The sequence below is a fragment of the Semicossyphus pulcher genome, unplaced genomic scaffold, assembly GCF_022749685.1.
Source record: "Semicossyphus pulcher isolate SPU_LCO1_2020_fin unplaced genomic scaffold, fSemPul1.0.p SCAF_12, whole genome shotgun sequence".
In the NCBI taxonomy this organism is placed as follows: Eukaryota; Metazoa; Chordata; class Actinopteri; order Labriformes; family Labridae; genus Semicossyphus; species Semicossyphus pulcher.
Genome location: NW_027211626.1, coordinates 1,436,336 through 1,449,149, shown reverse-complemented (window position 1 = coordinate 1,449,149; position 12,814 = coordinate 1,436,336). Strand labels below are relative to the sequence as shown.

Here is a 12,814-nt window from a genome sequence, read left to right as displayed (position 1 = left end):
GTTGTTGTTCCCAGGCCTCTGACATCATCAGGTTTCTTGTAAGTGCTTGTGAACAAGAGAGTGAATCGCTTTAGTCACAGGACAGGTGTGGCCATAGTTAAAGCTCTGGGTTTAACTTGTTTTAGATGCACTCTGCAGCAGCTCAATGATGGGAAAGTGCTCACTGATACAGTAGCAGAGCTTGCTTGGAGGCTTTGTTGGCACAGTGTTTAATAGCAGGAGTACATTGCAACATGAGGGTAGAGGAGACTTCTTGTCTTCCAGCAGAGCCACAGCTAATGACACTGTGGGAATTTCTCTTAATTACACCCCCAGCTTTAATTTTTTAATAACAGAGTAATAATCGTGCACCTTTGCCACATAGAAGTCTGTGTTTGAGGAGCATTAACCATTGGCCACAACAAGCAGATTCTGTGTTTTCATGTGGAGGGTTAAAATGTGTCTGCATCCGCAGTGCTGCACAATGTAATGTCACATTCCCCAGTAATGTGGCTGAGTAATAACTGTGAATGATTAGAGATCCTGCTGGGGAATCCTGCTCCGCTTCTCATGGAGAGGATTAGCACACTTTTAAGAATAGCCTCTTTAATCACAGGCCGAGGTTTACTTAACCACCGCGTTTATTTTTACAGTCCGTCCGTTTCTCGGGGCTAATCAGCGCTCCGCTCCCCCCCCCGAGGGACACGGTTTCCTGTCGCTAGGCTCCACAGCAGCGACTGTACCGCCACCTCGCCACCTTTTAAAGAGCGGGCTTATCAGTGAGGCTGGATTGCCTTCTTAATTATGGAGCCCAGGAGGAGAAGGGCAGCATTATCAGTGTAATTATGGACCTGGACATTTTAGTGGTCAGCAGGCTGCGTTCCCCTCCTCGGCCCCGGGGCACGAGCCTTACTCCTGACTCATGGGAACCAGGATGAGCAGCAGAGTTCCAGCCCAGAGGAGGGCTGAACAATCCTCTGTGCAGCCATGCCAAGCCACAGGCACAGTGTTGTTAAAGGGAGCGTCTGGCCGCATGCTAATGTTAGCAGTGCTAAAGGTCCCATTGGAACTGTAATTTAGTGTTTTGTTTTTTCTGTTTGGTAAAATGCTAAATGCTCCTCTGTTCCCTGGTCGCCAAGTATTGTTTAGAGGCTGTTGCATAAACACCCTGCTGCTTAAGATTCATTTGCGGTCTTTTAAGACGCAGCCCAGTTGTGTGGGCCTGAAGACTGCCTCTTTGTTTCATTTGTGCAGCTCCATGCTGTATATGCTAATGTGCCGTTCATTAAGTTCAGATTATCGCCGTGCTGCTTGTGAAGGAATTTGGAATAAACAGCAGATTAAGATATTAGAACTTTCAGATACCACGGGGATTATTTGAACTGCTGTGATTTACCTGAATGTTCTGCATGTGTTCTGTGTGTGTGTGTGTGAGAGTGAGTGTGTGTGAGTGTGTGTGTGTGTTTGTGTTTTCACTCCTGTGGCTGACAGCATGGCTCTCTGTGTGTCTTGCAGGTGTCTGTATGGCTGGCAGGGCCAGTACTGTGACAAGTGCATCCCCCACCCCGGCTGTGTACATGGCACCTGTGTAGAGCCCTGGCAGTGCCTGTGCGACACCAACTGGGGCGGCCATCTTTGCGATAAAGGTTAATTCTCTTCTCTTATTTCAGTGGCAGTTGCTGCAGGAGCGGCATGTGTTGTGTCAAAACAAACTAAAGCTGTGTGAATGGCTCCTTTCACAGATCTGAACTACTGTGGCACTCACCAGCCATGCCTGAACGGAGGGACATGCATCAACACAGGACCTGACAAGTACCAGTGTACCTGCGCTGAGGGCTACTCTGGAGCCAACTGTGAGAGAGGTGAGCGTCAGGGACCTTCTGAGAGATCACTTTGAGATCTTTTTAGCTTTGTTTTTCAGATTTTGCTGAAGGCATTCTTGTTGTCTGCTGTTTTTTTGTTTAATCCGTCCCTTCAAAGTCCCGTAGCTTTGTTGAAAAGCAGGACTTCCTCTTTAACACTGATTCCTGTGAGTGACAGTTTCAGTTCTTCAGCATGTCCTCCCCCTGGTTCTATTCCTGCTAAGTTTTGCACATTTGTATTCAATCGGGAACATCAGGAACCCAATGTCGTCCCCTCTGCAGCTCTGCAGCGTCGCTCATGAGATGTCCATAGTTTGCTCGCTCTCTGCAAGCAACTGAAGGCTTTATACTCCTCTGGCTAAATCTTTTTCCTTTTAAGTTTCTTCTTCTTATTTTGATCTATAAGATAACTTGCGCACATTTGGAGGGTGAAATTAATGTGAGAGTGATATATGTTGGGTCTCTTGCAGGACTTGTAGTCTGAATAAGTAGGCGGGTTCTGGGTTTGCTGAGCTTTCAGACAAAAGGTCAGAGGTGCCTCGAGTTTGTAATCAGAGGAGGTGGTAACTCGGCAATAATCTGTTTCCACTTCAGTGTGAGCGGCCCCACAGTCAGGTAATCCGCCGGTTTGATCTTCGGGGGCCGCTCATCCCTCCGCTCCTCGGCCTCTCCAGACAGACGGGTGCGGTGCAAAGGTTCAGCTGCTGCGAACACTTACCATGAGATGATGGTTTTTCCTCATTAAATCTGAGCCTCGCGGGGTGCTGACAGCTTAACTGCAGAGATGTCAGGAAACCGTGCCCTTCGTAACAGGAGGTCCTCAGACCGGCGGACACGTCAGACTATTGTAACACGGGGGGCCTCGGGGTGCAGCGCTGCATCCTCCCCCCTCCACCCCGCATACCGAGAGCCGTCCATTGATCACCTCCAACCGCCGAGTTATTCCCCGAGTGAATCATTCATTTTTGATTCATTTGGGACCCACTCATCCTTAACTCGTCCATAAAGGAGAAACTGTGGGGCAGAGAGGCTCCCCCCTCCCCTCCCGCTCGCCCTCCCGCCTCTCTCTCATCTTCTGCCGCCTCTCAGAAGAAGAATGGCGGGGAGTCAGAGGGAAGTCACGGTGCGTTGGTCAGGTCAACTTAGCATGAAAGATGATTTCCTGGTGGTGTGGTCTGCAGGGCGGGTAATGAGAGTGAGATAGAGGGGGGGGGGGATTTCAGCGGGCTTTCAGGGCTGGGGAGGAGGGGGTGGTAGGAGATGGGTGAGGAAAGGAGTCGACCCCTGGGTGTGTTCTGCTGCAGAGGTCATGGTTAGAGGAGGGAGAGTCGGAGGCTGGAAAGCTTTTTTGCATCTGATTTACATTTGAAATATTTGCCAACGTGACGGTGAAATATTGGTTGCCGTGGAATATCAGTTGGTTGCTTGTGGGCCCAGTTTGTTTGCGTGTGTGTGGATGTTTCCCATTTCATAAGTCTTCTTTCCCGTTCCAGCCGAACACGCCTGCCTGTCCAACCCCTGCTCTAACGGAGGGTCCTGTTCAGAGACCAGTCAGGGCTACGAATGTACGTGTGCGCCGGGCTGGAGCGGCCCCTCCTGCACCATCAGTAAGAATGCACTTCTGCACCCCTCTAACATTCGAACCGTCATAGAAAACATCAGTTTGTATAACCAGAGTTGACTCCTTCTGCTCAGATGTGGACGACTGCTCTCCGAACCCCTGCAACCACAGAGGAACCTGCCAGGATCAGGTCAACGGCTACAAGTGTCTCTGCCCCTCGCAGTGGTCGGGGAAGACGTGTCTGATCGGTGAGCCTCTCTTCCTCCCTCCACCACTTCACGTCTGTCAGCTGCACATGCAAATAACACTAACCCCTTCTCTCCCTCCCTAGATGCCAACGAGTGTGAGAGCAAGCCCTGTGTCAATGCCAACTCATGCCGCAACCTGATTGGTGGATACTTCTGCGAGTGTGTTCCTGGTTGGACTGGGCAGAACTGCGACACCAGTGAGTTGAAGGCTGTCAGCTGCAGCTGTGGGACGGGACACATGTCCAGCTCCTGCCTGCTTTTATTTCTGTCTTGTGTTCACTGTGCTCAGGCTGAATCAGAGCTGTAACGTGAAGGAAATAATGAGAGTGCAGCTTTTCCCTGCGGTGTAAATCTGCTGTATCATTATTAGGCCTGTGTGTGGCCAAGGCTGTGGTGATTAGAGGTGGCTCAAAACAATCCCAGGACTAGTTTCACTTGGCAGCAGACGGGATTGCTCAATACTCCGTGTTGCACTGATTCTGCCGCCACGTTATCCAACTCTTGCAGGGCCGCTCTCTCGCTCTGACAATGTTTTTAAAGGCCCCTAGCATGGGAAACATAAAGCACAGACTTGTTTTCAAAGACGGCCTATTTAGTCAAGCTGTTCAGAATTAATCCTCACATTTGTTTTCCTGTGCAGATATAAACGACTGCAAGGACCAGTGCCAGAACGGGGGAACCTGCAAGGTACGTGTTGGGTATAAAACCCCTCCAGCTTTATCTGGTATCGCTGCGTTTGTTTGCCAGCTTGTTTGTTGGTTTTGTTGTCTTTATGTCGGAGCCCAGACATTTACAGCGGTTATATAAATAGCTGTTTTCCCCAAACCGACTGCAATTGTTGTGGAATTCCTCCCTGAAATCAAATCTGAGGGGAGTGGGTTCAGAGGGGTTTCTGAGGGAGGGGCTGAACGCTTCTTGACCACACAAGATTGAATTACAATAAACATTATTGTGTTGAGCTCGTGCCAGGAAAATGTGTCGAAATAATTGTGGAGCTGTGATAATGTTCCTCTGAACTTGTCGCAGCCCCCCCGCCCCCCCCTCAGCCTCGCTCTGTTCTCTGGTTTGACAGTTTTTGTTTGGACCAAAGCACTTCATCTAACGTGTGGCAGAGTTTAACCCTGGTTTCTGTCCCTCAGGACTTGGTAAACGGCTATCGCTGCGTGTGCCCCCCTGGCTTCGCCGGCGAGCACTGCGAGAGGGACATAGACGAGTGTGCGATCTCACCGTGCCTGAACGGCGGGCGCTGTCAGGACGAAGTGAACGGCTTCCAGTGCCTCTGTCTCGCCGGCTTCTCAGGAAACCTCTGCCAGGTGAGACACGACTCCCACCCGTGTCCCCAACACGTACATGCATCCTCCCTGCTAGCCCCCTTTCTGCCATGACTGTGTCTTTGGGTTTGTTGTAAAGTTTCCCTGCCCCACCCTCCTAAATGGCTGTTGTTCCACAGTCCTCTTTTTAAAAGGGAGTGCTTTGTTGAAGCTGCTCCTGGCTACAGCGGGATACATTCCTCAGCGCTGAAGCCCAGACTCAGAGGACGGCTCCCATGTCTCTGCCTTGTTTTTCCCCTTCGTCTGAGCGCTGTGCGTGTGTTGTTTCCTGGCACGGCCTGCAGGGAGGATGCTGTGGGTTTTGCTCTGTTTAGTGTAGCAGAAACTATGTCAGCTATCAGGTTCACAGCTCTCTATTCAATACCTTTCTGCCCTAGCTGGATATCGATTACTGCTCGCCCAACCCGTGTCAGAACGGAGCGCACTGCTACAACATGGCCACCGACTACTACTGCGCCTGCTCCGAGGACTACGAGGGCAAGAACTGCTCTCACCTCAAAGACCACTGTCGCACCACCACGTGTAAAGGTACGTCTCCTGCCTGCATCAACCACACACTTTCACTCTCTGTCTTTCTCCTGTAAAGTGATCTGCATAGCGTGCTGCAGGAAAACGCTGAATAAGGCCAGGCCTGAACACTTTGCCCTCATTTTTCCCATGAGGGCAATACCTGTTCTTTAGTTTCGTGCACTTGGCCAAGGTGAGCAGGTTTATTTAAGTGATGGATGCCCCCCCTCCGTCTCCTCTGCAAAGCTTTTCCACTGGTTCGGCCTCCTCTGAGCTCCTTGAGAATCTGGCAGCGGGCTGATAGCTCTGTGTGTGTTCTCGGTAATGACTTGGTGGGCTACCTCTTCTTTTTCCCCCTCAATGAACGTGCACATTTTTCTGTGTGTGTGTGTGTGTGTGTGTGTGTGTGTGTAATTGAGTGAGTGGACCAACCACAGAGTCAGATACCAGACGGTGAGATTCTCTCTCTCTTGGCAAGAATTAAGTGATTACAAGGGAGCGAATTCACCCCTCTCTGCTAACCTGATCAGACAGGGGGAAAGAGGGGATTTCAGCACAGAGTGAGAAAGATCGCTCTGAATTGCTTATGAAAGCATGAAAGCTTATCGCTGTTTCTTCTGTTGATCTGTCCATTTTTATATGAAACAGTTTTCCTCTCAGGAGAGGGGAGTTCAAACCAACTTATTACGTTTAAAAACCTTTGAACTTGTAGGACTTATTCCTCTTTTCCGCTCGTTCTTTCTTCTGTCACCTGTCGGCGGTCATATTCCTTTTTGAGCGACTTGTTTGGGCTTCATCTGACTGCCTCCTCCTCCTCCTCCTCCTCTTCGCAGTGATTGACAGCTGCACGGTTGCCGTCGCGTCCAACAGCACGCCGGGCGGAGAGCGCTACATTTCCTCGAACGTGTGTGGACCTCACGGGCGCTGCCGGAGCCAGGCGGGGGGCCAGTTCAGCTGCGAGTGCCAGGAGGGCTTCAGAGGGACCTACTGCCACGAGAGTAAGAGCAATCAATCAATCAAACTTTATTTGTACAGCGCTTTTCAAACAAGTTAATGCCATGCACAGAGCTTTTACATCAGTCACTTCCCCACAAAGAAAGAACGAACCTGCTGATACACCGAGACGTTAAACGGAGTAAAATACATAAATATATGGACGAGAAATAAACACAGACTACAAGTTAAAATAAAGGCTAAATAGAACTGATCAATAAGTAAATATAAACCTAAAGCTCCATTTAAGGGCAGACTAAAATAATAATCAGATAAATAATGAAACAGATGAATAAATAAAGCTCAATTAAAGAATGTTGGTATTTTCGCTTCCTTTAAGAAAAAAAAACCCTGTTTTTCTTCCTCTAAGTCTTTATTTTAAAATTTCAGACATCAACGACTGCGAGAGCAACCCGTGCCACAACGGAGGCACCTGCATCGACAAGGTCAGCGTGTACAAGTGCATCTGCGGCGGCGGCTGGGAGGGCGACCACTGCGAGATCAGTGAGTACACCTGCTTGTGACCTCTGAACGTCACACCCCTCCCTCTTATGACTCCTCGATACATGCTCCAACATAATAAACTGTTTGATGAGGCGTTTGATGTGGCACGCATAAATCTCCCTCCTGTCCGCTGTCTCCACCAGACATCGATGACTGCAGTACCAGCCCCTGTCATAATGGAGGGACGTGTCGAGACCTGGTGACTGATTTCTTCTGCGAGTGCAAGAATGGCTGGAAGGGGAAGACGTGCCACTCCCGTAAGAGCCCTATTTTTGTTTTTTCCACGCCTGTGTATTCTGTCTGTGCAGGCTCATGGTATGTGCTTATGGCTGTATATAATTACCCAATCTTCTATACAGTATGCGTGTGTTTATTCACACTTGTGTTGAGTACGCAGCTTAAGCAACTCCCTAAGATTTTAAACGCTCCCTCCAGGCGAGAGTCAGTGCGATGGAGCCACATGCAACAACGGAGGCACCTGCCACGATGAGGGCGACACCTTCCAGTGCAAGTGTTCCCCGGGGTGGGAGGGTACGACGTGTAACATAGGTGAGTCACACGGCCGCGGCAGTTTGGTCCAATGTTGGATATTTACACACACACAGAATGTCTCTGTGGGAGAGCTCCGGCTTGTCTGGGATATTAATCAGATCTGTCAGATCTGAGAGGTCCACAAACAGATTTTATCCCCTCACTCTGTCAGCGCTCCCTCCCTCCCCATCCCTCCGCCTGCCCATTCCTCCCTCTCCTGTGAGTGCTGACAGATATCCGCTTAAAATCCCTGATTGCACTGACAATGCACTTCAAAGTGGAGGAATGCAGATTCCCTCAGAGAAAAGGAAACCCTAAAGAAAAAGGCCAAACCAACAGCGGCCTCCTGTGAATGTTTAAGTTTTATGAGCCCTGATTTCACTCATAATCCTCTTTAAACTTCTCTCTCTCTCTTTTAGCCAAAAACTCAAGCTGTCTTCCAAACCCGTGTGAGAACGGAGGTACCTGCCTGGGACCGGGGGAGTCGTTCACCTGCGTCTGTAAGGAAGGCTGGGAGGGTACCACGTGCACCCAGAGTAAGTGCTCCTTAAAGGGGAACAGAGGATGGGATAAAGGGGGACAGTTATAGCTATTAAATGATGATAAACCTCCTGCTACCAAGTGCAAAGGTGAACCTGCATCTGATTAAATCCCACCCCCCCCATCTCTTCTTCTTTGTACCTCCTTTTTTTTGTTTAATCTCCCTCCTCTCTCGCTGGCTGCTGCCGGCCATGAGAGGAGAAGGAGGAGGGAGAGAGGGGCTCAGGAAAGTGGAGACAGATGTTTCTCCCCCCTCCACACCCGTCTCTCCCCTCTCGTCGTTGCATTCCTGTCCAAACAGTGACATGTCGGCTTGTTCTACAGCTCTCCTCTATTTCCCTCTACACGTATATACTCCAAAACATAAATTCCCCCACTTTAGTACGGGAGGGAGAAGCAGCCGGGGTGGGAACGTGGGTGTGTAGGCGTAGGTGGGGGCGAGCTGGATTTCATATTTGAGGGTGAGAGTCGCCTCGATTGTTTGCAGTGTTTTCTTAATAAGGCAGAGTAATCAGGCAGCGTGGCGTCCGGGCCAGACCGGCCCAACACGCCTCTGCACACGCAAGCCCAGACGTGCTCTCTGCCGTCATGTGCACTGAACACTCATACATGAGAGAGAAAAAACAACACACTCACTTCTTTCTGTCTCTCTCTCTCCCTCCCTTTCTCTATTTTCTCTCTTTCAGATACCAACGACTGCAGTCCCCACCCATGGTAAGTGGAAGCCAAACATTTCCTGTAGACTGAACAGATGTAAACAGGCTGCTCCTCCTGTATCAGAGTTTCTCACCTGCAGGCTCTCACGGAGTCTCTCTCTGCTGAGAACCCGGCAGGCATACACCCCTCCCTGTCATTCCTGGGACGCAATCAGCTAACCCTCTTTTGTGAACTCCCAGGCGCGACTCTTATTCAACCACACACCACTGCAGCTACACTCCCAAACACATGCACACTTGTCCAATAAAGAGAACAAGTCTGATTGCCTTAATTGCCTTCAATAAACTGTTATTATATGTTGACTGGTGAGAAAGTTGCAGCCTGAAATGGTTTGATAGAGAGGAACATGATAGATGGTTCTGTAGAACAAGCCCGGAGGTTCAGACTGAAGTGTTTTTTCTCTCTGCAGCTACAACAGCGGGACCTGCGTGGACGGAGATAACTGGTACCGCTGCGAGTGCGCCGCAGGCTTCGCTGGTCCAGACTGTCGGATCAGTGAGTATTAACCCTGCCTCCCACTCCTCCCTGATCCCTGTTAGAGCAGGTACAGGCCGCGGGACAGTCACAGTCCCCCAAAATGGAAGGTCTAGCCGGCCAATTATCTGCGCGTTGGGCCGCGGGCCAGGCCGAGCCATTTCGGTGTCACTCCGCCGGGCCCGGCTGCTGTCCCCGGGGGAAACCGGCTTAGCAAGCCAACAGCTAATCAGCCGTGCTCTCTGACACTGATTACACAGATTGTTTTCCCTCTTAAAGGCTTTCAGATGGCCACATTCTTTCCCATTGCAAACCCTTTGTTCTGCTAAGTCCAGCCTTTAGCTCCTGCATACCTGCTAATGATGCTGCCTTTAATAAAGCTGCATGGGGGCAAAGCGTCCCCGGCTGATTTAAAGCATGTTTGCTTGTTTTTATTAACTGCTGTGTATGTGTATGTACTGTTCAAATGACACATGACCTCGGGGAATCATGCTTGTGTGCTGACTGCTTAACCTAATATTTGTGTGCTGTCTGGCTGAGCTCTTTATTCCAAATGGAGCCGTTTCTTACGCTCGCTCTCGTCTGTGACAGATATTAACGAGTGCCAGTCCTCTCCCTGCGCCTTTGGCTCCACCTGTGTGGACGAGATCAACGGGTATCGCTGCCTGTGTCCGCCGGACAGGACCGGACCCCTCTGTCAAGAAGGTACGAGACTTTACTACATTAAAATCAAAGACACCTCCTCTGATGTTATCTCATCAGGTTTAGACGATTGCAACTCTCTGTACACGTCTGCCCCAAAAGTCTCTCCATTGCCTCGAGCTTTGACAGAATGCTGAAGCCCAGGTCCAAAAATGGGACCATGTCACACCTAGTTCAGCTTCAAACTGGCGACCCTTTTAGAATCAGTTTAAGGCCCTGTCTGGTTTGGCACCTGCCTTTATCTCTGATCTGCCGGTGATATCTCCCTAACGCGCTGCCTGAGTTCCAAACCGCCGAAACGGAAGGTAACTGTGCCGAGAGTTAAATCCTGTTTCTGTAAATGCCCTGCAGGAGGAGATCCGACGAGCTCGACCATTTAAAATGACTCCTCATAAACACACCTTTTAATTTATAGATCCAACGCTTTTATCTTCTGTTTTATTGACTGATTCACTTCAGTCTGTCTGCTTTACAAAAACAACTCCAACATCCACTTAGACATTGCCGCTGCAATAAATGCACGGTCAACTGAAGCGGTCTCTTATTTATGCATGTTGTCCAATGCTTTGTTGTCTTTTATGCATCTGAAGCACTTTATTATATTTATTAAAAGTCATTACTATTATGATATATTTCTAATACTGTTGTTTCATTTAACGCAGTGACAAGAAAACCCTGCTCAGTTAACGGACACGTCACCCCTGATGGACTCAAATGGGAGGAAGACTGCAACACCTGCCACTGCACCAACGGGAAAGTTGTGTGCACGAAGGTACGTCTTTAAACAGCTCTGCTAGTGCACTGAATACAGAAGTGATTTAAAAGTGCAAAACATTTTATGAGGCACAGCTGTGAGGCTCATGAAGTCACTGTTGACTAATAGGAGAAGAACAAACATGCAATAATAGTGACGGACTGAAAGGTTGTGACTATCTGCAGAGATCTCAGGTCGGGAGCACTCGGTGTCGGGGTGGAGCTGCTTTGGGAGTGTCGGATTCTTTGCGGAGATGATGCAGTTTGTTTTGAAAAGAAACACAAAGGCACTGTTAGGAAAGGTGTCGGATGCCAGCGCAGAGTCCCCCACTGGGTGAAGATTAGCTGATATACAGCAGAAGTGGAGCTATCATTATCATTCTCGTTCAATAGCTCCTCTCTCATTCTGCTCCGTGGGGTGAAACTGATCTACCAGGCCAGCAGGTTAAATCCAGTCTGATCTGGGAACACAATTATACGTGGGTTTAACTGCACTTTGCTAACAGTAGCTTGTGTGTTTCGTGCTGATTACAGAAGCAGATTCCTCGACATGTAATGGAGAGAAATTAATCTTTTGAGAGCCGCTGGGGAAAAGCTGGTGCCTCTGATTTAATGTGTCTGATGTGTTTACGGACCTGTTTCAGTGCTGAGTATCGAGTCTCTGCTGTTTTAGTTTTATCGACACGTTTCAGGCGGTACCAAAAAACTCTCCAAACATTTAATGTGTCATTTTCTGATCAGATTGTTTTTAACATGTTGATGTTTAGCATCTTCAACATCCTAGTTTAGCATTTTAGCATGTTGGTTTTGCAGGTATTACTTTAAGCATGCGTCACACTGAGATGGACCTGTTCTGGAGGTTACTAAGAGTCAGTATGATTTATGTTCCAGGGAAAACGATCCACACATTTACTGCCATTACTAATGATATCTTTTTAATACCATGTGGGCCCAATTCTTTCATTTCTAGAGAAGACGAAGAGCCTACAGCTACGCTAGCAGCTGATGATGTTAAACATGGGAATGATGGCTGTTGAGGCTAATTGCTAATGTGCTCACATGCTTGTTGATGTGTTAACATGCTAATATTTGCTAACGTATTGTTGGAAAGTTATGACGGTTCATCCTGAGGTGGACATGAACTTCTGTAACGAATGTCAGCAGCTTCATTTCTGTGCGTTTTTGTTCGTTACATTAATTCAACACGTTTTCTCTCCAGATGTGGTGTGGCCCTACATCGTGCCACCTGGGGGTCAAAGGTCGGAGCGGGTGTCCTTCTGGTCAGAGCTGCCTGCCCATCAGGGAGGGCCACTGCTTCATGAAGCCCTGCCTCGGCTTAGGAGAGTGCTGGCGCTCCAACCCTCCTCTGCCTCCCACCAAATGCCACCCCAGCTCCAGTTTCCAGGACAACAGCTGCGCCAACATCACCTTCACCTTCAACAAGGAGACCATGCCTCCGGTGAGTCACCTCCGGGGAACACTTTAAAGGGCTTGACAATCCAACAAGTTTTCTGCACAACTCAAACCTTTGAAAACTGACTTTGTTTCACATCAGTGTGTTAAAGCTGATCCTAAATAAGATCTATGATAGCTAAAGGCTTCACTCTTGGTACAGGTAAAGGCTTAGACGTCTGATTTTCTCATCATCATGTTGTCATTCATTGATGACATCATTATGAGGTGCTTAAAAATGAACAAGTAAAACAAACTTGACTCTTTTTGCAACAGAAAGCTCTGATTCTGTTTTACACGTGTTTGTTGATGATGTCATCACGTTACAAATGCTGTCAAACAAAAAGCTGCAGGAGCCGGCAGCGATCCGGCTGCTGCTGATCACTGTTTGCAAGATCCTGTTGAAAATGATCTAAAGTACAAACCGTAAGAGCTCGAGCAGAATTTGCAATAACTTTTAGGTTGTACAGATTTAAGGGACATAAAGCATTTGAATGTACTCAGGAAATGACATCACAGTAAGCCAAAAACACCAACGTAGGCGCTGAAAAGGACGTTATGTAAGCGTCTTTACACTTCAGAACTTAAAGATGTGTTTTCTTTAACGTTTTAAACTTACACTTGTTTTGGATCGATGTGTTTTGATCAGGTTTTGCTAAT

The 12,814-nt window shown here is 48.6% G+C and overlaps 1 protein-coding gene across 2 annotated transcripts in view; it reads left to right on the top strand.

Annotated features, from left to right (window-relative positions):
• The window catches only part of jag1b (jagged canonical Notch ligand 1b), a 28,814-nt gene that overhangs the window by 12,260 nt on the left and 3,740 nt on the right, over positions 1 to 12,814 (top strand). For both annotated transcript variants that reach the window (XM_069658263.1, XM_069658264.1), the window contains 18 exons: positions 1,495 to 1,625; positions 1,722 to 1,841; positions 3,335 to 3,448; positions 3,537 to 3,650; positions 3,734 to 3,847; positions 4,291 to 4,337; positions 4,790 to 4,963; positions 5,359 to 5,509; positions 6,322 to 6,486; positions 6,872 to 6,985; positions 7,129 to 7,242; positions 7,421 to 7,534; positions 7,936 to 8,052; positions 8,743 to 8,770; positions 9,183 to 9,268; positions 9,839 to 9,952; positions 10,612 to 10,721; positions 11,922 to 12,161. In XM_069658263.1, the coding sequence (XP_069514364.1) occupies positions 1,495 to 1,625; positions 1,722 to 1,841; positions 3,335 to 3,448; positions 3,537 to 3,650; positions 3,734 to 3,847; positions 4,291 to 4,337; positions 4,790 to 4,963; positions 5,359 to 5,509; positions 6,322 to 6,486; positions 6,872 to 6,985; positions 7,129 to 7,242; positions 7,421 to 7,534; positions 7,936 to 8,052; positions 8,743 to 8,770; positions 9,183 to 9,268; positions 9,839 to 9,952; positions 10,612 to 10,721; positions 11,922 to 12,161 (2,167 nt within the window). The remainder of the gene's footprint in view (positions 1 to 1,494; positions 1,626 to 1,721; positions 1,842 to 3,334; positions 3,449 to 3,536; positions 3,651 to 3,733; positions 3,848 to 4,290; positions 4,338 to 4,789; positions 4,964 to 5,358; positions 5,510 to 6,321; positions 6,487 to 6,871; positions 6,986 to 7,128; positions 7,243 to 7,420; positions 7,535 to 7,935; positions 8,053 to 8,742; positions 8,771 to 9,182; positions 9,269 to 9,838; positions 9,953 to 10,611; positions 10,722 to 11,921; positions 12,162 to 12,814) is intronic.